The 24,259-nt window shown below is 42.1% G+C and overlaps 4 protein-coding genes across 7 annotated transcripts; 3 read left to right on the top strand and 1 right to left on the bottom strand.

The window, feature by feature from the left end:
* Nucleotides 1-14: 14 nt before the first annotated feature.
* Nucleotides 15-5,238, bottom strand: atp5pb (ATP synthase peripheral stalk-membrane subunit b). Its single transcript, XM_083638737.1, has 7 exons — nucleotides 5,118-5,238; nucleotides 4,472-4,508; nucleotides 4,050-4,195; nucleotides 3,038-3,201; nucleotides 2,268-2,393; nucleotides 801-980; nucleotides 15-270 (listed from the first exon to the last, which is right to left on the bottom strand). Exons 1-7 carry the CDS (start codon nucleotides 5,143-5,145, stop codon nucleotides 193-195), a joined length of 759 nt encoding a protein of 252 aa, XP_083494863.1. The 5' UTR covers nucleotides 5,146-5,238; the 3' UTR covers nucleotides 15-192.
* Nucleotides 5,239-7,172: 1,934 nt separating this feature from the next.
* Nucleotides 7,173-14,554, top strand: traf3ip3 (TRAF3 interacting protein 3). Of its 2 annotated transcripts, none has more exons than XM_083639066.1 (14): nucleotides 7,173-7,299; nucleotides 8,096-8,515; nucleotides 9,060-9,210; nucleotides 9,304-9,409; nucleotides 9,542-9,569; nucleotides 9,670-9,699; nucleotides 9,915-10,010; nucleotides 10,738-10,809; nucleotides 11,206-11,346; nucleotides 11,948-12,088; nucleotides 12,192-12,327; nucleotides 13,063-13,214; nucleotides 13,490-13,606; nucleotides 13,958-14,554. In XM_083639066.1, the coding sequence occupies exons 2-14, from the start codon at nucleotides 8,120-8,122 to the stop codon at nucleotides 14,153-14,155; spliced, it is 1,764 nt and encodes a 587-aa protein (XP_083495192.1). In that variant the 5' UTR covers nucleotides 7,173-7,299; nucleotides 8,096-8,119; the 3' UTR covers nucleotides 14,156-14,554. The 2 variants fall into 2 exon arrangements, with proteins under 2 accessions (XP_083495192.1, XP_083495191.1); XM_083639065.1 differs by having other exon boundaries at nucleotides 12,192-12,348.
* A 1,356-nt stretch (nucleotides 14,555-15,910) lies between these two features.
* On the top strand, nucleotides 15,911-20,002 carry dnase1l1l (deoxyribonuclease I-like 1-like). Of its 2 annotated transcripts, none has more exons than XM_083638658.1 (10): nucleotides 15,911-16,049; nucleotides 17,276-17,375; nucleotides 17,542-17,704; nucleotides 18,131-18,219; nucleotides 18,368-18,454; nucleotides 18,635-18,756; nucleotides 18,850-18,962; nucleotides 19,127-19,284; nucleotides 19,521-19,617; nucleotides 19,752-20,002. In XM_083638658.1, the coding sequence occupies exons 3-10, from the start codon at nucleotides 17,561-17,563 to the stop codon at nucleotides 19,833-19,835; spliced, it is 894 nt and encodes a 297-aa protein (XP_083494784.1). In that variant the 5' UTR covers nucleotides 15,911-16,049; nucleotides 17,276-17,375; nucleotides 17,542-17,560; the 3' UTR covers nucleotides 19,836-20,002. The 2 variants fall into 2 exon arrangements, with proteins under 2 accessions (XP_083494784.1, XP_083494785.1); XM_083638659.1 differs by having other exon boundaries at nucleotides 15,931-16,049; nucleotides 17,301-17,375.
* Nucleotides 19,989-23,823, top strand: LOC310778275 (uncharacterized protein). Of its 2 annotated transcripts, none has more exons than XM_083638656.1 (7): nucleotides 19,989-20,095; nucleotides 20,306-20,524; nucleotides 20,634-22,415; nucleotides 22,528-22,594; nucleotides 22,693-22,759; nucleotides 22,936-23,067; nucleotides 23,550-23,823. In XM_083638656.1, exons 2-7 carry the CDS (start codon nucleotides 20,482-20,484, stop codon nucleotides 23,670-23,672), a joined length of 2,214 nt encoding a protein of 737 aa, XP_083494782.1. In that variant the 5' UTR covers nucleotides 19,989-20,095; nucleotides 20,306-20,481; the 3' UTR covers nucleotides 23,673-23,823. The 2 variants fall into 2 exon arrangements, with proteins under 2 accessions (XP_083494782.1, XP_083494783.1); XM_083638657.1 differs by lacking the exon at nucleotides 19,989-20,095 and adding an exon at nucleotides 20,115-20,204.
* The last annotated feature ends 436 nt before the right edge of the window (nucleotides 23,824-24,259 follow it).

Here is a 24,259-nt window from a genome sequence, read left to right as displayed (position 1 = left end):
AACACACTAGCCGATTAGTGAATAAGCAAACCATTTATTTTAGCATGAGCTGACGTGTATATACACACCCATCATATTATACAGAGACCATCTTTAAGAGGAAATACATTTATTCTGTCAATAAAAGTCGGCGCCTCATCTTCAGACAATGAGTTGGGGTTTAGATGAGCCTTCTCTGAAGACTGGACAGTTTTAGGCTGTGGCCTTGGCCTGAGTGGCCTTAGCCAGAGCCTTCAGGTCTGTGATGCACTTGGCGATGCTCTCCTTCTCCTGAAAGAAAACAGACAGAAAGCATGAGGCCTGTGGAGTGACACCTTAGGTTGATCTACAGAAAAGGACGAATAATGTTATGAGTCATAAATTCAATTCATGTAAAAGGTAAACAAGATTTTAAAGTGTTTCAAAATACACCATTATAATTCTATCACTTGTATTTTTTTTATACAGTACTATCATTTATCATTGTGAACGTAGCTATTTTGAAAGTCTAAATATGATTAAAAACTTGAATTATCGGTAATAACTAATAATATGGTTTATCATTCTGTAGAATAGGCATCAATTTATTCAAATGGATATTTTGGAATTAAACGTTGTCATGTATATCATTATATCTCAGATGGACATACTGTACCAGTATGTAATCTATGGAAAATGAAGGACACTGGTCTCTTTTTGACTCAGTAACTACCTCTAGTGGTCAAATGTTCAATAAAAACAGCAATATCACACGTATAGTGAAATAATGTCCTAAATTCAGCTGCTTGCGACAATCTCATAAAAAGGAGTCCAGGACCGACCTGCTGGGGGGTGATGCTGCCCACGACGCTCTTCTCCACCCAGTTGACCATGTGCTCCTGCTCCATGCGGCGGTGGAGGTTCTGCAGGGCGATCTGGTAGTCCAGGCGCTTCTTCACCTCGTTGGTCACCATGTGTATCCTCTCCCTGTGGTTGGTCTCCAGCAGCACGGACACATTGTTCTGAGAGAGAAAGAACATTTTATAGAAGTCTTTGTAACCACGCTACCTACAAGAGGCCACCATGTCAATTATTATCCCTCTTTTAAAATGGGCTTTTCTGTGACCGTCACACGATGTGACTGCAGAGATTTGAGAGAGTGACCAGTGACAAAGCTCACAAGTGACTCATGTGTACATGTACAAGTGTGTCATTGTAACGCTAGATGCAGTAGCTCCTTCAACTTTTTCCCACTAATTTTGCCATGTTTTTTATTTTATTTTCTTGGAACCAAACTGTAAACTGTTCTTAAATGCACTCTCTCTTGCCTTTATTAATTAGTATTTTATTTGTGTGCTTATATTCCATTTGTATGTTTTCCTGCTGAATTGATTAAACTGCTCAATTTTCAAATGGCCCTTGTAATGCAGATACCGGCTGCATGGATCAGCAAATGCAGTGAAACACCAGGTGTCGCTCCAGGCAGGACTAGAATTAGCCCAGGATGTCCGTTAAGTCATAATACAGATTTGGTATCAGTCTTCAGATGTAATGCTTATTAGGGTAGTCAGAGAAAATTACTGATCTGTTCCAGATGGGATACAATTCACTGCATTTTGCATGGTGATAAATTACCTCTTTGCTACATGTTTCATAGTTTTTATCAACTACAGGGCACCATCACTAGGTGGGATGTGTCAGAGAAAGAGATCACGTCTGTCTACGTTGCTGCAATTCCTACTGCTTGCCAATTGAACTCAATGGAGATTTTAGATGACTTAAGGCTGCATTCACACAGGATCAGATGATGCGGCGATTAGTACAGGGTGGTGTCAACTTGAAGAGCGATACTCCCTACAACGCCAAATGATGGCACAGCGATTATTGTCTCTATTCTATTTTCACAACAGCTCCATAAACAGTGGAATGCTACAATGCTACATGGTAAATCAATTTCTGCTTCCTGGGGGCGTTTTCCGGTCTGATCGCTGGCTACCTGATTGGCCACCGCAGCGTGACGTCGGGTTGCGTTTCTGTTGATTCGGTTTCAACTTTTCACCGCAGGACCGCTGCGGTTTCTTTTCGGCATCCCCTGCGGCGACCACCACCACAGCCTAAATGCACTAGTACCCCCATTAATATTAATGGGAGGGCTGGCGTTTTCACCAAATTGCCTGATCCTGTGTGAATGCAGCCTAACTCCCAACTTTTTACTTCCTGTGGAGCTGTTCAGTCTCAGAGCAGAAGAGTAATGGGCAACAGTGAAGAGTGTCAAACAGTAAAGAAATGGAAAGGTCACTGCTGCTTACCCTCTTGGCGTCAAAGAGAGTTGATCTTCCCTCTGCTCTCCATTGTTCCTTCTTCTCATTCTCAACTGCCAGAGCCAGGCTGCTCGTGGCCAAGTCCTTTATCTCCTGTGCCTTGGCCACTTTCTCCTACACACACACACACACACACACACACACACACACACACACACACACACACACACACACACACACACACACACACACACACACACACACAATGAGTGTCTGATCACAGTAGTCGACAGAATCTGCTTCATACCCAGGAACTGTGATGAACCTCCATAGAGAGGCAAAGTGAACGTAACTTCCTGCTTCAGCACTGTACCAGAGATTTTCTTCCACAATTTATTTTCCCATAGACATTTCATAAAATGCTTATAAAAATAGTTTGACTTGTTCAAACCAAACGGTTCAGCTATATTTAGAATCGGGAGAGATCATAGAACATTTCACTCAGACCAAAACTTTAAAAAACAACATCGAAAAAATATTTTCTTTAAACCCGCATTTTTTTACGTTTTGGTCCGAGTGAAATGTTATGCGATCTCTCCTGTTTCTAAATATATCTGAACCGTTTGGTTTGACCAAGTAAAACTCTTTTTATAAGCATTTTACGAAATGGGAAAATAAATGGCAGATGAAAATCTCTGGTACAGTGCTGAAGCAGGAAGTGGCGTTCACTTTGGCTCTCCATTGTGCCAAAAAAGATGCACCATCCAGAGAGATGCACAAGATAGAAAAACAAATCCACATGGTTAGTAGCTTATTACCTCATTCAGTTTGTCAGCGAAAGCTGCAACATCAGGACCAAATTTCTTGATCCCGTAGATAATGCAAGCGCCTATAGAGGCAGCAGCCAAGGTCTCGTGGTTGATGATGTAGATCTCCTTGGACAGGAAGTAGACAAGGAGGCCAGTCCCCAGCATGTAGGGTCCTAGTGTGAATAATAAGCGTGAGATTTATCCTTTGCAAGTCATGCAACTAATTAGTAGTAGTAAGTCGTAGTAGTATTCAAAGATAGTTGTAGTTGGGAAATAGAGAGAGAGAACGAGAATCAAGGAAACACAGCAGCAACAAATCTTGAGTTATGATTCTAAATCAACACACAAGTGTGGCTTTACCTTTTGGCACAGACATGTTCTACCAAAGTTATAATGGAATATTTTATATTTAAAAAAATTGTCAGACCACATGCATTATGGTTTGGTCACAGTTTGAGTTATCAGAACAGAAATTACTCTCATATGTTTATGATAGGATGTACTTTTGACTGACTGTCTCAGATGGAGCAGACCTTAATTATAATATAAGCACAGGCCCTCTTAAACTTACTGTTAATTTTTTTTTTCAAGATTGATTTTATTTTTCGTACAGTTGCTCATTCGTTGACAATACAGATCCATAAACATCTCTGCTTGAGCACACGCACATTGCGTAAAATAAAACAAGACAAACCAAACAAAATAAACAAATAAATCCCAACCCCATCCCTCCCCCCACCCATCTCCCTTGTATGACTTACTGTTAATTTTCAGTTGACATCCTTTCCTGATTGCACTATGGTCGCAAATGCTTATTTGAAATTAATTACACTTGGCTGTTTCTGATTGATTTGTTTTTGAGAGGAGAGAAGACAGCGTAAAATGGTGAATTTTTTGTTCATAAAATTGTGCTCACGCAGGCATTTATAGATTTAACCCCACTATATTTCATTTAAATATTTTTGAACAGCCATGAAGTAATTCTAAGTGGTAATACCTGCTTTTGGTTGAGCCTACTGACCTGTGGCCCCAGTTTTGGGGTAGAGTATCTGGAACAGCTCCTCTGGGATGATGCCATAACGAACTTTGCCTCCTGTCTCTGGCAGAGGGGGGACTGGGGCCAGACTCTGGGAAGATGTGTGGAGGGAACGGGATGCCTGCACCAGGCTATGAAGAACAAAAACCATGGAGTCAAAGCTTTCATAGGTATTCATAATATTCCTATGATGTCACGTACATTTCCTACCAATATGACACTTTTGTCATTTGATTGTAATCACCTGTTAATGTATAATCATCTGTTATTTTCCTACCAAGATGGCCAGGTGGTGAAGAATATTATGAATAGTCCTAATATGATTAACGATTGTTATTATTTAATATCCTATTGTTGGTCACAAATAAGCAACTCCACAAGATAGGTGACCCAACCATGACACATACCCAGCTCCAAGTGGACCACTGCCCTTCAGCGAATTGGCTGAAAACAAAACAACAGACAGTTAAACACATTTAATGCCAATGACATGATAAAAGCCAATTAAAAAATATGTAGCTAAACATTTTGGGAACTTTAGCATAACGTTAGCTTCCACTGAAAGCAGTCTGGTGACAGTTTAGCAGACGTCAAGTAAATAAAACACTTGTGCAATCAATGTAGTTAGTGTTTACAAGAAAACGTGCGGTGCATAGCTGTCAAAGAGGTGACATTTGCAGGCGTGCAGCAGTGCTAGCTCGCAGCTAATGTTGATGCCAATGTAACGTTAGCTTCGGCTTTGCTAACGTTCGCTAATGTCACCCTCTCTCGAATTACTGGCATGGTTACAAATACAAACACATCTACCAAGCAACTGTTTGCTGACATTATCAATTAAACCTAACAGCTTTCAGAATGGAGCGGATACCTATAGCTAGCTTGCCATTACACTAGCAACCAACAGCTAGCATTAGCATGTCACCCATTCAATGTGCGGCCTTCACTTTACCCTTCAACATTCATTCAGTTACAACTTCTATTCCGTTTCTTTGTCAGTTCAATAACGATGCTTAGTTGTGCCTCCAGGATCTCAAGAGCTTCATTGTTGCATACCTGAAACGATAATAAGCCGGGACAGCATGTTTGGGGGATGAATCTTGCTACACCGGCACCCTTGTTTCGGCTACTAGCCTTTTCGTGCCCTTCTGCAAAAGAGCCACAAGGATGGCAGGCGGAGTCACAGCAGGAAATCCTTGTGAATCAAGCAACGCGAGAAGAGCGCGTTTAAAGGAAGTTTCCACTAGATGGCACTGTTCACAAAGATACAGTGGATGAATTAATTATGACTTGCTTGTTGTAGTGGTTCTCAAAGTGGGGTCTCCAGCGAAAAAGCTATTAATAAAAATTCGTACAAAAACAATAGGGCCTTCGCATCACTCGGGCATTAATTTAATCATTAGATTAGATTGGTCTAGTTGACTATAACGTTGACTACACGGAGGAAAACCCCCTGAGTAACCCACGTGACAGACACAAGGCACCGCAATGCATGATGGGAAAATATAATTATACAATATCGAACCAAATTAAACTGACTTTGATCATAAATCCTATTAATTCTATATAGTCAGCCTTATGATATTGTGACGGTGTGTTGATGTACATAATTGTGAGTCCAGTTAATTTGCTGACACCGTCTGACAGACGTGCCTGTGTGCGAGTGACCCCTCTGTGTCTGGCGTGTACAACTCATACTTACCTGGCAGGGGAGACACCATGATCAAGAAGGTGGTTCACCTTTGGCGAGGCTCAGCCATTGCACTTTCGGCTGTGCTGACCCGAATGAATTCCCCAAATGTGGGAATCTCAACTGCATAATTTGTGGTAGTGGGGGACTGCGTTCGCGCTCTCCCCTGATATTCATGTGAAAAAAAAAACTTTGAAAGTTTAGCTCTAAAGTCATTTAAATACAATGCGACTTTATAGTTGGTGAATGTAGTGCTTACATATGGCCAGAGACACAGGTAGTGTTTGGTTTATATATGATGTGGTGATGAAGATGCCTGCAAATACACGCAAACAGGTTGAATGTACGCAGCAATACAAGGAAGGGGCATCTTTCTGATTGCACAATCCACATCTCAATTCTCTCAAAGCTTTAAAATCCGGCATTTCTTTCTCCTCCTTTGTGATTGGTAGCAATATTTTAATAAGGGGAACCAATAAGGGATAATGGCTTTTACTGGGATTCACCTCATCAGTGCACTTGATGAAAATATCTGTGTCCTAATATTTTGTATTTTTGTAGGTTCTCAAACACAAATCTCCTCTGTCATATGCTCACCACTTGGGGGAGCAATTCACTTACTATTACATTTCTTCAAGTGAGCGCCTAGCCTGGTAACCAGTCCCAATTAAGCCTTCATTATGGTTGAAGGGGTGGTTATTTTTTGTTTTTGTTTTATTGCTTAATTTCTGGTATGGTTTTTAAGGTGTCTGGGTTTTTTTTTTTACGAAGTGTAAGGTTTTGTTTTACTACTACTAGGCATATCTTTTAAGTTTGAGAACCACTGGCCTAATTGACTGAATTTGACACTTTATACTCAGTCTCAGATTCAGTGTTTTAGGTTACTTAATCTTATCAGTGCATATTGCTTTTGTGAAAGCTGTTATTATATCAAATCAGTGTTATAATCAGCTTAATACCAAACCATGTACACACACACACACACACACACACACACACACACACACACACACACACACACACACACACACACACACACACACACACACACACACACACAATCACCACCACCACCACCACCAACGAAATTAAACAGAGCAGTTGCTCATGCTGAGCAAGTCTCTGAGACATGCTTGTGATAAATGTCTATTATAACAAACTTGAACTATACCTTAAAAATAGAAATTAAAATGCTGAAATAAGAATTCAAACTTCAAAGAGACAACCCAATACTGTGTAAGTTTTAGTCTCCCCATGTGATCGGGTTTAAACCCAAAACTTCAGAGGCGATTGGCTGGGTCTGCCTGTAATCTTGTGGCCCACCCGTGTATGATGGCATCAGTTGAATGCGGGTGGCTGGTGAGATAGAGGAACATATGACGATGTGCCTCTCTCTCCACTTCCTGTTCAAATGTGCTTCACAGAAACTGCTACATGTGAAACACAGAGAAGCTACCAGACACAGTTTCAGATGAGAAAGCAGATGGATGGCTTCTAATCTTAACCACTCATGAGGACCTTTTCCCAGTGAATGACATGGCTTAGCGGGTAGGTGCTACTACTTAATATGCTTATTCAACTGCAGCTTCTTCTTCTTCTGCTGCTTCTTCCTGCATAATCTTGCACATTTTCCTTCCAAAGCCACAATCAACAGATCACTGTTGTGCTATTCAACGTTAACAGAGTTTTCTAACAAAAATACAACCGTAACCACTAAAACTGCACCACTACTCCACTAGTACTATACTAGTAGTAGTACTAGGAGTGATACTAGCACTGCTACTTCTAATAGTGCTACTATTGCTGCAATGGATTGATTAAATGCACAGTTGAGCAAGACAGAGCATCCTAGCAATCCTAAAAACACATTGCACATTTGTAAAGGCGTTTGTTTATATTTTACTTTATTTTTATCGTTTTTAACATACATCTTATTTTAAGTTATGAAAACTGCTTAAATATTCTTGGAGCACAAGCAGCTCCCAAGAACAATCGATATACTGTATATCCGATGACAGCATTTGAGAAATACAAATGTGTACCTATAGTGGACATAAATATGTTTCTATGAATACTTTCTCTATCACTCTAACAGTTTGAAGGTTAAGCAACCCGAGCTTTCCATTTAGACTTTGAGAAACGTACTAAATGAGAATATTGATCACATTTGACCTTCAGATGTACCTTATGAGCCAACATACTGTGTGAATGCAATACATCTAAATCCTATTTTCAACTACACGTGATGTTCATTTTGAATATATCGGTAAATTGTATTTGTTTACATACATGTTCCATTATGATAAATAATTGTAATACATCTTCACACACAACACGACCATAGGCTTGAGGCGCCAGAAGAGCCACCATGGAGACCCTGGACTTTGACGAAATATTAGAGAAACGAGCAGAGAAACGTGAACACCTGCGAGGACGCAACAATGTCACTTCCTGTCGGAGCCCTACGAGGGACTTTGATACCAAACTGATAAAGAACATCCAACAGCAAAAGAGACACCTGGAGCTTATCAAGAGGAGATCAATGAGCCCGGACCAAGCCTGTTTAAAGTCTGTGAAGGCAGGATACCGCTCTCCGAAGAGAAACCCCTTGGGAAAGACATTTTCATTGAAGCATCATGGCACAATCACCGAGTCAGAGACAGTGCATACAGATATCCAGATGAACCTCGCCACTAATGGACACCCAATGAAGAAATTGACTCCAAACAACAACATAGAAAATGACCCAAACACCAGTAAATGGGTAAAAACCCATAACCTCTCAACTTAAAGGAACACTCCGCCCATTTTCAACCAGCTTTGTATCATTAGAACATCAGTAGTATATCAGAAAACTGTAAACTGTTTTGAAGTCTGTCATTTAATTTGACAGTTATTGAGTGTTAAAGTGTGGACCAGTGACATCACTGGTCCACACTAACTCAAATTAATAACTCTCTAAATCAACTCTCAATAACTGTCAAACTATTCATCATTCATCTAGTTTGACAGTTATTGAGAGTTGATTTGAGTTAATGAGTTATTAATTTGAGTTAGTGTGGACCAGTGATGTCACTGGTCCACACTTTAACACTCAATAACTGTCAAATTAAATGACAGACTTCAAAACCGTTTACAGTTTTCTGATATACTACTGATGTTCTAATGATACAAAGCTGGTTGAAAATGGGCAGAGTGTTCCTTTAACATACTACAATCTATATGGGGGCTTTGATAATTCTATCATTTGAGCCCAATAGGGAAGGGAATGATCTTCTCTCATCTTCTCTCTCCTTGTATCTCCTCAGGCTTTGTTATGGTCAGAACCAGTAACATTGATCAGACAAGAGAAAAACCAGGCAAGGAAACAAGAAGCAGCATCTACCTCCAGACCAGGGATGAAGGAGCCAACCCAGCAGAAGGTGAAAGCCACGGGAAAAAGAGAGAACAGAATAAATGGTAAAATATTCGCCGGTTGCAGATCGTTTTTGTCAGAGGAATTTTCCCTTATTCACACTTTCAACATTGCTTTTCTCTCTCTCTCTCTCAAAGGCCAAAAGATGAGCATCAAAACATTCACTCAAACTGAAAACGTCTCTGTCCAAACGGGAAACATTCCCCAGAAAAAGAGGCTGCGAGATGCCAGTGTGCAGACAGAGTGAGTGCCACTTCATTCTCTCTCTCTCAAAAAACCTCAGTCATTAAATCTCAGATTTCATATCAGAAGCAGATGTGCTCAGTGTCTCTACTCCTAAAGCACGGCTCTAATGAGGCGTTTTCTTCTTTACAGGTCTGGCTTCGTCACTGTCAAGGAATCAGTGAGTTTTCAACCAGTTGCCTTTTTCATTTGGGTTCTTACATATAACAAGACTCAGCAAATAAGATAACCTTTCTTGTCTCTCATCTCTCACATAACAGGATGTTCAACGACTAGCTGACTATTTGCAGGTAAACCATTTCAATTCCATCTTGAGTTGTGTTCTGTGTGTGCCAAGGAAGGAAACATGCTTTACTAAATTCACCCAATGCATGAAATAACTGACGTTCTAACCATCAGTTGAGTATAATGTCAGGTTTAAACCATGCTGATGTCAGGCTAAAACCTTCATAGAAGATGTTGACTGGCTCGAGATTCATTGAAGTTGCCCCTCCTTGTCTGTCAGGAGGCTCTGTGGCGAGAGGAGGCCGTGAAGAAGAAGCTGGTTGCCGTCCAGGACAACGCTTCCACCCTGCTGCACTCCTCTAGCAAAATATGGACGGTAAGGATCTTCCTTCTGCATCCAGAGAAGCATATTTATGCATCTTTCATATTTCTGTTTTCACAATAAGATCATGTTTTTTGCATCCTGCATCGTCCCTCGATGTCGTCTCTTTGCGTACGATTGGAAAAACAGTGCATCGCATTGTAAGTAGCTGTCATTCATTGTGCGCCTGTTTTCTGCCTCAAAAGGCCTGTGGTTTGCAACTTCCTGCCTCTGCTCTATATACTGCAAAGGAAGAGTGCAAGCTGTCACTCTCAGACAGGAAGGGCGTGTCAGTCAGCAGATATATAGGTGTTGTGTGTCCTCGTTAAGCTTCTGTTTTAGTCTCTTTTGGCCCCCACCATATATGAATGGTGGGGGAAGAGGAAATATCCCCCTTTTTGCAGGAGATCTTAATTTAAATTCTGCACGCTTTTCATCTAGGAAAACTGTTTCCAACTCAGGTCTGTTACCATTAGTCAACTCTTTATACTGTATGTTACTGGCCATGCTTTGCCCTATAATAGTGTTTGTACCAGTATAGTATTCTGACATCATGGTCTTACTTTAGATTCACTGATGCTGCAAGTTCCCTCGGTGCACCCCGGTGGTGGGTGCAGACAGACGGTGAACAACACACATGCTGTCTGTCACACACAGCATGCGGTCTGTCAGCCATTACGTTTCTCCCTCTGCAGGTTGAAGCGTGTGACAGCCACTCACACTTCCTGTCTCACCCACACAGGCTCGCTACACCGAAGACCTGCTGAGAAACCAGATCCAGGCTCTAGAGGCACAGCTGCAAGTCTGCCTGCAGGTAAGAATAGCATCAGTCTGCAGCTATAGCAGCAGCCCCATCTGGATGTGAATAACTAGCTCACCAAAGAAATCCAAAATGTATTCTTTTGATTGATTTTTGATTTTTAATGAAGTAAATCCACTCATGTATAGCTAACCCAGTATCTACAATATTAACATTCTAACATTATTAAATCATGTTAAATAAATAATATAATACTGTTAGAATGTGCTACATATGTACTTGGGGGTTGGACAAAGGGAAAAGAAGTAGCTCGCGACTAGTTATATTTTTTGTAAGTAGCTTCTCGTACTAAAAAAAGTTTGGGCAGTGCACCCCTGGTGGAGGTTATAAGTATCTTAATCCCTCGAGTATTTCTAGGTTGAACCAGGTGGTGTTGTGTTCTTCTTCCAGAAGTTTAACAAGGATGGCGTGAAGAAACGGGTGCTACAGATGGAGAAGCAGAAACTGGTGTATGAGGAGACGGCCTTGGCTGCTCTACAGAAAGCCACAGAGGAAAAGAGTGAGGCCCTCAGCCAGGCCGCAACCCTCCAGGTACACTGCACTTTCACATTCCGTTTGAACACTTGTGCACTGCATTGTAATTGACAAAAATGAAGAAGGGGAAAAAAACAAACATAATCTTGTTATTTGACAAAGTGAAAATAATCAACATCAAGTTCAGTAATTGAATTGGCTTTGCTGGTGTTATATTTGCAGCTAAGATATCAAAGTGGCATGTTTTAGTTCAGTGGTTCTCAAACTTCTTTGCCTTCAGTACCCCCTTTCCCTGATTTCTGAATCCATGTACCCCCTTTACCCGACTACAAAATTTGGCTTAGAAAACTGCCAGAGAAAACTATAGCATATGATGCAATGAATGAATGATAACCCACCTTTTGAAGAACATAACATTACAAAATAAAATAAATTAATTCCTCCTGAGCATCTTACTGATTTTCATGATTTATTCTTAAATTTTTCCATTTTCTCCTTTCTCTCAAGTACCCCCTGTAGTAGCTCCGCGTGCCCCCTAGGGGTACGCGTACCCCAGTTTGGGAACCACCGTTTCAAATGGATATAGTGTAAATGTGTACAGTGCAGCTGAATTGTGACACTTCCCTTCCACCGAGACACTTCCTATGTTTGCCACCAGGAAGCGCTGCTCGCAGTGACGGCAGAGGCTGTCAGGTGGCAGAGCCTCTATGAGGAGCTGAAGCTGAGCTCAACAAGTCAACTGAAGGAGAGTCGAGACCTCAGGGATGGACAGCTGCAACAGCTGCACAGCCAGCTGGAGGTACGGCAACACAAGACAACACAACACTAGTCAGTCAGTTAGTTCAGATGTTTGAGATGTTTTAAATCTGAATGGCTGTCTATCTAATCTGCGTCCTGTGCAGCTGTCCAGGGCTCGGGAGGCCGAGCTGAGGGAAGAGGCAGTGTCCCTACAGCAAGAGAAGAGTGACCTACAAGACAAGATGTATCGGCTGGAGGAAGACAACCAGACTCTGAGAGAGGAAATGCAGCAACTTAGAGGTCAGAGACATGGACCATGGAGTCAGTCATTTTTTTATCACCTAAAAAAAGGTGAAAGGTTAGGGATGCTAAACCCTGGTCAGATTTTAAACAAGCTCCACTGCAATAGCCAAGGGAAGTAACTAATTACACTTACGTTATGTGTAATTGAGCAGAACTTTTGTGTTTTTTGTCTTTGTAGTTTTGTGTTAGTACTTTTTTGAGTATCAGCCAGTAAATTGGTAATTTTACTTAAAGTAGCCTACATTTTTATTGAAGAATTGTACTTAGCTACATTTTAAATCACCTTTTTTCCCCAGTGTTTTTTCACAGTACAGATTTTGTAGGATCTTCATATCTGGATCAACGTAAATTGACTAATTGTATAGAGCCATTTCAGTGAGAAGAGTAATCTAATCTGGATTTACTTTGTGCATTTTATTTAGTATTTTTTACACATCTAACAACATTCTCTTTTATAGAAAGTAACTCAGTAACCTTTACTCAGAGTACATTTTAAATGAGATACTTTTATCTTTTTACACCAGTACACTTACTTCTATGCAAGTAAAATTTCAGTAAAGTAACAGTACAATAGAACATTGTAGTACTCTTTCCACTGCTGGCAATAAAATAGTTATTGTGGGAATAAAATTGAAAAACTGCTCTTCACCAGCCTGGTTTTTAAAATACTGTAAAGAAAACTTGGATGATTTATGTCATGGCAGCATTAAATCCACTTGTTCTGATTCCTAGATGATAGCACGGAGAGCCAGGACTTCATCATGGCCCAGGTGTGTCTGCCATCATCAGAGGAAGCAGAACCACAGCAGGCTGTGAAGGGAGGCGGTCAGATGGAGGAGCAGCTCCGTCACACTCAGGACAGACTGAGGCTGAAGGACAAAGAGGTGAGGAGAAGATCTCAACCTGCTCTGCTGAAGTCAACTGTAGCATTATTCACAACTTAGGCTACTGTACATCCAAGAGCTTCAGACGTCAAGTATATGCATCATTAAACACACTCGATGAGGCAGAAGTAATGTCCCAAATGAACTGAAATGAAGTGCACAGAGACTGATGTGTGTGTGTGTGTGTGTGTGTGTGTGTGTGTGCGCGCGCGCATGTGTGTGTGTGTGTGTGTGTGTGTGTGTGTGTGTGCGTGCGTGCGTGTGTGCATGCACAGTGTGAGGAGCTGCAGACAGAGCTGGATACCATGGCTCAGGAGTGCCAGTCAAGCCAGGCACGGCTGACGCAGTGCAGGGACGAGCTCCGGCAACTCAGCCATCGCCGCAGCAGCAGGGTGAGCAGTGTGTGTGTGTGTGTGTGTGTGTGAGAGAGAGAGACACAGAGATAGACAGAGAGAGAGAGAGAGAGAGAGAGAGAGAGAGAGTCCCTTAATGTCCCTACTACTCATACTGAAATATATGTTGTTGCTCTTACATCATCAGCCCTTTATGATAAGTGTTTTATGATACCTCCTGGACTCTTATCAGCAACATGATGTCTTTTGCACTTTGTCACATTTGATCATTCAATCTCTGCCAAATTGAACACCAGAGCAGCATACAAAACAACCTGAGCAATGGAGATTATGATGCAATGATTATGATGTACATGATGTGCCTTTGATCTTCTCTCCTTCTCCCTGTAGAGGTGGTGTGGCTCCTGGTGGAAGGCGTGCGTGTTCCTCGCTCTCCTCCTGGCTGTGGTCGGGGTCGTGATGTTGTGGCTCTGGCACCCCCCCTTCAGGGAGCAAGTGGAAGACGTGTACGCAGACATCGAGCTACGCATCCAAGACTATCTCACGGAAATGGCGTCTTCAGACTCGGGATGTTTCAGACCAGTATGATGAACACATCACTGCTCAGGGGTTTTATTTCTTCTTCTTCTTCTTCTTTTTTTGTAGCTGTTGTTACTTTCTAGAGCGTCGTTTATTTATTTGTATGTTTGTATTTTAAAGTCACGGTGTGCGCAGTATAGGGGTCGATTTTATTTTGAAGTGGAAGGGAATAAAGTGTGTGCGACATGTGAAATGAGATTGTGTTGACATGCGTGGGATTCCTGCAGTATGTTCAAATACAACACATCCAAGGACGGAAATGCATCGGCGTATTGGTCGGGAACCTCTGTAATTAAAATGTAAACATGCAGAACACTGTAAAGTTTTGTAACCTCACAAGCTGGTCGATGAACAACGGCATTTTGAAATGTCGGTTGGCATTGGTGCTGCCGGGGGAAATGCAGTTAAATAAACTAAAAAAAAAAAAAGATGTCATCTTTCACAACATCAAATCAGTTTGTACTGTGTCATTGGATGGTATTCTACATGGGTTAGTTTTAATGCTAGAAACTAATTTAATCTGAAATCTCCAGGGAAGAGACTTTTTACAGCACAAATAGCTGGAACGGTTAAAACCACTGAATACAATGAACAATGGACTCTGTCCCACTCAGAAAGTTCAGCTGTGTGAGTGTTTTGTCTCCAAGTTTGAGTGTGATCCAACTAGCCAGGTGACATGTTGTTTCATGAACTTCCTTTTACAGAATTCACCGTATATCATTCTGTCATTTTACTATAGACAAGAGCAGCTAGTAGCTACCACATACAGGCAATATATTAACTCAGCTGTGTGCCAAACACCAGTAGTGGTCCTATGGAAAAGGTCACAAATGTATAATTTATATCTGGAATCCACTGGTTTAGTTGTGTATTACACTAATATTACATTATAATAAGATTAGACGTTGTTAAAAGTGAGTCAGTAGCCTACTGATTTATTTTGTAAAGTGCAATAGATTAGCAACACATTGCCTGAATAGAAAGATTGGCTACAGAAGGAGTGATGTAATTGTGTGTGAAACCAGTTTCAGGGACTCAACACCTCCCTTTGCAACCAAGTATTGGACTTTCCATCCAAGTGCACACAGTCTGTCAAACTCGGCTGGAATGTATCACCCACCCGGTCCCTAAACACCGGTGCCCCACAGGGATGTATCACCCACCCGGTCCCTAAACACCGGTGCCCCACAGGGTTGCCTCCTTAGCCCCATATTTTACAACATAGATACACATGCCTGCTCTCCCCCTTCTACCCTTCCAACTTCATCATCAAATTTGCAGACGACACGAGAGTGCTGCGCCTCATTTCAAATAATGCAGAGTCTGCTTATTGAAATGCGGCTCAGATGCTGTCAGAGTGGTGCTGCAGCCTCAACCTGGACCTGAACCTGAACCGTAACATCAAAAAGACCAAGGAAGTGAATCAAGTGATTATGGACTTTTGCAAGTCGGGCCAACACAAACCCCCGCTCTACATTAACTTGGAGGCAGTGGAGAACATCATCTACTTCAAGTTCCTTTGTCTAACAAGCACCAAGGAGTTTGTCTTAGGAGTATAAACACAGCCTCTGTGATTGGCAAAGCACAGCAACGCCTCTTCCAATTAAGCAAGCTTAAGTGAGCAAAACCTCCCACAGAGGCTTCTAGTGAACTTCTAGCACTGTGAATGGAGAGCGGGCTGACATCTTGTTTGTCAGTGTGTTTCCCCCCGCTGCACGAATGCGGAACAGGAAGCTAAGCAGAGAGTAATAAAAACTGCTGGTAAAATCATCGGGGGCCTCTCTTCCATCCAGACATCTTCACCCTCTCTACACCACCCGGTGTCTCTGCGCCGTGCCCACAGCATCATCCAAGAAAGACTCATCCCACCCAGCCCATCATCTGTTCGACCCCCTGCCCTCAGGTAGGAGATACAGGTCCATCCGTTCAAAAACCTCTAGGATGCTAAACAGTTTTTTTCCTCAAGCTGTCAGAATGCTCAACACTACTCCTCCCCCTCACTCCCTCACCCCCTCACCCCCACCGAACCATGCACTCTGAACCACTCGGATCACATTCTGGACTATGACATGCACAATATTAAAACAAGGTCATGAACTCTGAACATGTTTTGGACTGTATATCTTATTACTGAACAGTTACTGATGCCTGTGTAGAATGATGCAGTAAATGAATCAGGACTACCTAACCTATTATTATAATTTTTTCTTCCCCCTTATTTATGCTCAACACCTTCCTATTTGCACTGTACGACTGAGGGAGATGTTTTTCACTGTTTCATTGTTGGAGAAATAAGGAATAAGGAGGTTTCTGAGCAATCTCCAGAACAGTATTGCTTGCCACCAAATCGCAGAAAAATGCAATTCTTTTATATCAAATCACGACATGAATTTTTCTATGGCGTTCCTCAAGGTCTTGCTATCTTAATGTATTTTGGAGGGATTTTTGACCAGTTTTACCAATTTCTGAGTGGTCAAAAATGGTCCCTCCCTCTGCATTTATTATTATCATTATTATTATTATTGTTATTTTTATTATTATTTTCATTTATTGTGTCCCCCTCACTTCTCAAACCAAAGTTACGCCCTTGATTCCGATACATCTGTAGTACACTACTTCAACAGAAATGTCTACAACCGCAACGTCTTAGCACTCTGTGACTTATGTTATGCACTCGATGTTCATAAAATGATTTCCAAGGGGGCGAAGGGTTAGGGTGGTGATTTGTAGCCTACTAATTAAAACTAAATCCGATTTTGAAGATGATGATTTTCATAGTGAGAAGTTCCACCTTTTCCATAGGACCGCTACTGGTGTTTCGCACACAGCTGAGTAATATATTGCCTGTATGTGGTAGCTACTAGCTGCTCTTGTCTATAGTAAAATGACAGAATGATATACGGTGAATTCTGTAAAAAGAAGTTCATGAAACGACATGTCACCTGGCTAGTTGGATCACACTCAAACTTGGGAGACAAAACACAGTCGCAGCTGAACTTTGGGAGTGGGACAGAGTCCATTGTTCTTTGTATTCAGTGGTTTTAACCGTTCCAGATAAAGCTCCATTCTGGATGAACACTGACACAGCAGATCGCCCACACAGATCCATGACCCCTGTCTTTCACCCAGGGTTACCTGTGTGTTCCCCAAATAGATCGCAGGCCATTCAAGAGATGAATCTCTGCTGGACGGAGGTTAATCTCCCTGGGAAACTACTGTAGCGCTGAAGGTAAGAGGCCTCAAAATGATGTATATAATAACTTCTTGTAGGTATAACGTGTCTAAAGCCAAATGGCTCCTGCAGCTGCAGGTGCAGATTAATTAAAGGATTTTTCTAACATATTTCACATCATGAAAAAATTGATCTTGTCAAACACGTCTCTTTTTCCTTACAGAGAGATACAAGTCCACAAGATGAGGCCTCCGGTTCTCCTGCTGTGTTTTGTGGGCCTGTGTACGCTGAGCATCGCACTTTCTCTCAAAATCTGTGCTTTCAATGTTCAGAGCTTTGGGGAAGCAAAGGCAAACAACAAGAAGGTTATGGGGATTCTACTGAAGGTACTATGAGTGTACATGATGAAGGTACTATGAGTGTATGTGATGAAGGTACTATGAGTGAACGTGATGAAGGTACTGTGAGTGGACGTGATGAAGGTACTATGAGTGGACATGATGAAGGTACTATGAGGATGTGATGAAGGTACTATGAGTGAACGTGATGAAGGTACTGTGAGTGGACGTGATGAAGGTACTATGAGTGGACATGATGAAGGTACTATGAGGATGTGATGAAGGTACTATGAGTGAACGTGATGAAGGTACTGTGAGTGGACATGATGATGGTAGTATGAGTGTGCGTGATGAAGGTACCATGAGTGTACATGATGAAGGTACTATGAATGGATGTGATGATTTCTAACCATATGGCAACATCCACGCAAAAGCAGTAATTGCTCTTTGTTTTGTTTGTTTTTCATTCCCAAGATCCTTTCTCGGTATGACTTGTGTCTTATTCAGGAGGTCCGAGACTCTAAAGGAGGAGCGATACCAACTCTGGTTAAGGATCTCAACAGGTATAAGCTTTAGTGAACTTTTTGGGACAGACGTTGCGAACCTGAAAAAGATCTGGCGAAGTACAGTGATGTCACGTACTGTATAACAGACAATAGCGTTGTATCAACAACTTATTACTTGCTATGACATTTATATTTGTATCGACAGATTTGACAAATCCAACTCGTATCACTATTTGGAGAGTGAGAGGCTGGGGAGGAAAAGCTACAAGGAGCAATACGTTTACATTTACAGGTAAGCACGCTTGGGTGAAGAACAAAACATTTAAGAATTAAAACCTATTTTTATTTATTTGATTTAAGAATGAAAACCTATGCGTTTTGCTGTATGCCCCAGGGTCAGGATCGGGGTCACGCATTGCTGTGAGCTCAAAATGACATCACTCATTCCCTCTTTCCCACGTGTCACCTCCAGGAACGATGTCCTGCAGGTCAAAGACTATTATCAGTATCCTAAACTGGAGGCGGAAGGGAACAACGAGACCGATGTTTTCTCCAGAGAGCCTTTCATCGTCCGCTTTCACTCGCCTACTACTCGTAAGAAGAAATGTAGAACTTATTATCTTTGGGATTTTAGGAAAAGTTATGGCACCGCGATTCCGGATGCGTCATAAATGTCTTCTCTTGCAGTGGTGAAGGATTTTGTCCTGATTGGCCATCACACCTGCCCCAAAACAGCCATGAGGGAGATTGATGAGCTGTACAGTGTCTTCAAAGGCATTTACAAGAAGTGGAAGAGCGATGTGGGTTGAACCGCAACGTAGTTGTCTTTTTTGGTCTCTCATTATTTATATCTTAACATTGGTCAGTGCTCCTCAGCTTAGCCTCATGTTGGTTTCCTATTCCACATCTGATCATTTTGATCTGCTCTAGCTACTTCCCTTTTCATTTCCTCTCATTTGCCTAGAACGTGATGATCTTGGGGGACCTGAACGCTGGCTGCAGCTACATCACCATCAAGGGCTGGAGAGCCGTCCGACTGAGGAGTGACCCCAAATTCAGCTGGCTAATCGGAGACGAGCAAGACACGACCGTCCGTGAGAAAACCCACTGTGCTTATGATAGGTCAGTTTGACTGTTGGCACGGCACATGACTACACACTGTGCTTATGATAGGCCAGTGACTGTTTTGGCAGGTCACAATGTTACCATAGTAGTACTGAGCAGATTACAACAATTATTTTATATCCACAAATAGTTCCGATGCTTTTGTAAGAACAGCACACGTGATGTTGTGATTTTTGCTGCCAACATGTCAGACAAGGTCAGACACACTGTATATCTTCCACATCCCAAAACAGGATAGTTGTCCACGGGCGTGAGATCATCTCCAGCATAGTGCCAGGTTCAGCTCAACCGTTCAACTTTAAACAAAAGTTTGATCTGACTGAGGAGGAGGTAAACCTGCCAAACATGCACTGTTCTTATACGATCACATAATGTAGAGAGTTGTGTTCAGCTCAATCTGAGTTCTGTTTGACATTTTCTTCAGTTTATGAACATTAACCTAGTTCATGTCATGGCCATTTTAGGCACTCGAGGTGAGCGATCACTTCCCAGTCGAAGTTGACCTGAAACCCAGCCACCGCTCCTACCTCCACCGCCATGAGCTGTAGACAATCGACCATCAACAAAACCATGACATCAAGATTTTAACTGTAGTTTGACTGGATTTTAGCTGTTTTCAAATGGATATTTTATGAATATTTACTCAGAATTATGGCTCTTTTCAAATTAAACCAACTGTCATCTTAGACGCCAATAAACATCAGTTGTTTCTGCACGAAGGAAGTGTGTTCTTGACTGCTGCGGTTTATGTTATGCATCTGAAACCAAAACCACATCAAAGCTGACATTTCCTGCGAGATCTCTGGAGGTACTGTGAGTTGCTGCAGCAACAATGAACACAAAGAATTACTTTTCTCATTTCACTTTGTTAGGGGAGACTTTTTGAACATCTCTTTAAAATCATCTTCAGTTTTTCAGTAGGCTTAATACTAACACAATACAGACATTTTGTAATTCTCTTTATTTTGTAAGTTATATTACATTTAACATGCTATCCATGCACATTCTCTTTTGACAGGAAGCCACTGGCAGCAGCAACAGAGACTTTGCTCTCTCTTCCTCTCTTGCAACCGAGGAGGTGATCCGAAGAGATGTCTCAAATGATACACACCGTGTTTGGTGACGCATGAACGCTAACTTTGATCAAACTCTTTCTCGAAAGTATTGCCCTACCTGTTACATTCAGCTAACGAAATGGAACAAAGCCTTGCTGATCTACTTACTGACGCATTTTCAGGTAAGAAAGATATTTGTTTTGTTGTGTTCAAATTTGGTCGTATTTGATTTTTTTTTTTGCATTTTTGCAGTTTACTCAATTATTTAATTTGCCAACGATGTCGTTACAGAACAATCTCTTCCATCGTTCCCTGATGAAGAGTTGGACTTTGAGAGTTTACATTCCGATGAAAAGTTCGAAGAAGACGAGACAGACAGCTGTCGTGAAAACGTACCAATCGCAACAGAGGAAGATGGGGCTCTGCACCAGGAAGCAGCTGGTGAAACTAGGGCTTTGCCTGGCTTTGAAACTAGTGATACAAATACGGCCGAAAATGACGATGAGCAGGAGACCGATGCTAAAAAGGGAGAAGAAGATTTCACTAGTGCACGGCTCAACGTCATGAACGTGGACAAATCACCAGAGAATCATCGTGAAAACTCAGATGGAGATTCTGCAGGTGAAGCTTCTGTCTCTGGAGAAGAGGAAGAGGTTGAGGAAGAGGAAGAGGTTGAGGAAGAGGCTGTGGGAGCAGGAAAGAGAGCAGGGGATTGGCTGATGTCTGTGGGCTGTGGCGAGGGGTCCTGGGACGGAGATAACGAGGACAGAGTCTTTGCGGAGGGACAACCCCTGCTGGCCCCGGAGGGTACTGAGAACCCTCAAGTTAGAAACGAGGAGCAAGGTGAGAGCGAGTGCGACGAGGAGGTGTCCTATTTTGGAAGAGTCCCTCAAGGTGGCAGCGGGACGATGGCACAGGATGATGGGACTGAAGAGGAAGAGCGACAGAGCCAAGAAAAAAGGGTCGAGGATTCATCCAATACAGAGTGCGAAGGCATGAAAATCCAAGAGGATGAGGGACAAGAAGGGAGTTTACTTGTCAATTTCGAACATCAACAGCAGGATCTTATTGCTGATGATGATACTGACAAAGATGTTGTGGACAAAATGAAGGATTTCTCAGGGGACGAGCACCAAGAGGCAGGTGAGAGCTTTGCAGATTATCCCTCAGACTTCTCTTCGTGCGAATATATGGGAGAGCGAGGAAAAGATCAAGACAGTAAATACAAATCTAACGCCTTGCCTTGCACCTCTGACAGTGGATCCGATACAAAACAGAGCACCCACCTGGAAAGAGATGTGACCGATAATGCGTGGATGGGAAGTGCCGTGGACACCGATGAGAAGGAAGACCAGGATCTGGATCCTGGAGGGACGGGGATGGATGTTGATATGAAGATCACGGCTCTGGATTTGGCGACTGGAGAAGTAGACAAGAGAGGAAAAACAGAGACCGTCAAACATGTATTGGGTAGTGCAGATGTGAAAGGGTGTGATGATGAAGATGAAACAGATGAACCTATGTGCCTAGATGCAAGGTACATTATACTTACTGAAGATGAGGAAGGGCACCTTCCGTCCGAGAGCGACTCGTACAGCTCCAGCGAGGATGAGATCCGAGTGAGGAGGAGGAGTGACGATGAAGACAGCGACCTGTCAGAAGATGCTCGACTTCATAGTGAGAGCAGGGGGAGCTTCTCCGACGACGCGACTGCCACAAACTACCACAGCGGAGAAGATCCAGCAGCTCTCAGCATCTCCTGGGACACAGCAACTGGGGGCTTTTTGTCGGAAGATCTGCTCTTAACCCCAGAAGACATAGACATCCATTCGGTGCTACAGCTAGGGGGCGACGCAGCCACACACCCCTCTAACCAGGGGTCAGTGGACGACGGCTTCTTTTTCAACAGCGAATACGAGGCGTCAAGAGTCACCGAGCCAGGAGAGCTGGGAGACGACGAGTACGAGGAAGAGAGGAACTGGGAGCTGGAGCAGCAGAGAATCAACGCTTTCTACAAGTTCTACGATGATGATGACGATGATGGTGGTGGTGAAGGAGAGGATGGTAAAGAAGGTGCGATCTGGAGTGATTCATAGTTTCAAACTTTCAACCTGCTGTAGGTATTTTGTATGAATGGTTCCACAGCATTTAGATTGTGTTCACGATATTGTAATTTTTTTTACAGGGCGGAAGATAAAGGTTCAGTTTTGTACAGATCCTTTGTTTCAAGTCATTGACTATGAATCAGACAGGTAAGTGGAATTCCTAGTAAGCAAAACCGTCCTTTTGTTTTCCTTGAAAGATAATTGCAACGAAAACCAAAAACTAAGAGTGTTTACTGCTTTCTCAGCAGCGACAGAGAGTCACTGAGTTCCACAGAGGCAGAAGAAGACCTGAGCTCGGCAGAGACATCTACAGTAAGAATGGGAAAATGCACACGCGCTCACATGCATGCACACACGCACGCACGCGCACGCACGCGCACGCGCACACACACACACACACACACACACACACACACACACACACACACACACACACACACACACACACACACACACACACAATGGCTTAATTGCTCTGCCCTTTTCAGGAGCCGAGGGAGTCGGAGACACTGCAAATGAACTCTGCTCTTCACCCCCAACACAATCTGCTGCCAGAGAACGTGCCAGAGAACGTGCCAGACCTCGGCAACACACAGAAAACACACACCAGAAAACAAAAGGTGTGTATCTACTATGGTATATATATATATATACTGTACATATAAACATTCCACAAGTCATATTCAGTCATATTCATATCGTCATAACATTGCTTGTCGTTTATTATTAACTTTTGTAAACATCAACCGTTTATACTCTTTTGTATAAAACTTTAAATCAACACTTTATGTAGCGGTCCGTGTCTGCCACGTAATGTGTTAGGGTAAGAACTCTGATTTCAAGTTTGTTCAGCATGCACAGTTTTTGTTTTCAGAATCAATAAGCAGAATCAAAATGTAATATTTGATTCCTTTTTTATTCCTCTGGAGTTTCGATTCGTTTGGAATCATAATTTTGGAACCGGTTCCACTCAATGCCCAACCCTAGTATCTACTGTGTCTTTATTGCACATAAATCAGTTTCCTACTCATGTCTTTGAATCATGATTTCCCTGCTATTATTATTACTATTATTATTATTTTTGCCTCCCTTGTTACTACAGTGTCTTGGTGTACTCAAGTTGCTGCTGAAGCTGGGTCTGGTGACACTGATGGGACTGCTGATGTTCTGGTGGGCCACAGACCAACTGGACTGGCTTGACCAAGTTGCCCTATTTAAGGGCTAAAGCTCATTAAAATATGTTTTGTGCTTATAGATGGAGATGATGGGATGGAGATCTTAAATGGACAAATTGAATTGTAAAAGTGGGATGTAAATTGTTAACCAAGCAAAGATTTGTGTCTGTAAAATGATTTTGTGCATAATAAAGGTTTATCCTTGATTAAATGGAAGCTGCCTTATTTGTTTGAACCAGAGATGTCATCACTCTTTTGAACAATGATGCAAAGCTCAATTACTTAAAACATGAATTACTTTAACAATAGTTCTTATCACCTGAGAGCACCTAAGAGTAAAATCTTTCTTTCTCTAGAAAAATAGTTGTATCAAATAACTTCTTCTCACTCCACTGATTTGCATCTAATTTTTTTTTACTTCCACTTTCTATCTTCCTCATTTTGTATCCTGTTTGACCTTCTGTACATTACTTTTTGTTTTTACTGTATCACTTTATATCATACTTATTTGCTCATTATTTTTGCTAAAAGTGTCATTTTGTCACTATTTTCGTCGATATAATCACTAGCCCGCAGGTGGCGCCGCTGTGTCGCTGCTGGAAACAAACGGAAACAAACCAACGAAAAAGAAGAGAAG

This window comes from Poromitra crassiceps, assembly GCF_964638095.1.
Source record: "Poromitra crassiceps genome assembly, chromosome: 6".
In the NCBI taxonomy this organism is placed as follows: domain Eukaryota; kingdom Metazoa; phylum Chordata; class Actinopteri; order Beryciformes; family Melamphaidae; genus Poromitra; species Poromitra crassiceps.
The sequence above is the reverse complement of the archived record's forward strand: the minus strand, read 5'-3'. Positions and strand labels throughout refer to the sequence as shown.

Coding starts and splice junctions, on each gene's coding strand:
- atp5pb (XM_083638737.1), bottom strand. CDS start 5,145: ATGCTGTCCCGGCTTATTATCGTTTCAG. Junction 2,394..3,037: donor TCGCTGACAAACTGAATGAG/GTAATAAGCTAC, acceptor GTGTGTGTGTAG/GAGAAAGTGGCCAAGGCACA. Junction 981..2,267: donor CTCTCTTTGACGCCAAGAGG/GTAAGCAGCAGT, acceptor TTTCTCTCTCAG/AACAATGTGTCCGTGCTGCT.
- LOC310778275 (XM_083638656.1), top strand. CDS start 20,482: ATGGAACAAAGCCTTGCTGATCTACTTACTGACGCATTTTCAG. Junction 22,760..22,935: donor GCTCGGCAGAGACATCTACA/GTAAGAATGGGA, acceptor TGCCCTTTTCAG/GAGCCGAGGGAGTCGGAGAC. Junction 23,068..23,549: donor CACACACCAGAAAACAAAAG/GTGTGTATCTAC, acceptor TTGTTACTACAG/TGTCTTGGTGTACTCAAGTT.
- traf3ip3 (XM_083639065.1), top strand. CDS start 8,120: ATGGAGACCCTGGACTTTGACGAAATATTAGAGAAACGAGCAGAGAAA. Junction 10,011..10,737: donor CCTCTAGCAAAATATGGACG/GTAAGGATCTTC, acceptor TCACCCACACAG/GCTCGCTACACCGAAGACCT. Junction 10,810..11,205: donor AGCTGCAAGTCTGCCTGCAG/GTAAGAATAGCA, acceptor TTCTTCTTCCAG/AAGTTTAACAAGGATGGCGT.
- dnase1l1l (XM_083638658.1), top strand. CDS start 17,561: ATGAGGCCTCCGGTTCTCCTGCTGTGTTTTGTGGGCCTGTGTACGCTG. Junction 18,455..18,634: donor CAATACGTTTACATTTACAG/GTAAGCACGCTT, acceptor TGTCACCTCCAG/GAACGATGTCCTGCAGGTCA. Junction 18,757..18,849: donor CTTTCACTCGCCTACTACTC/GTAAGAAGAAAT, acceptor CTTCTCTTGCAG/TGGTGAAGGATTTTGTCCTG.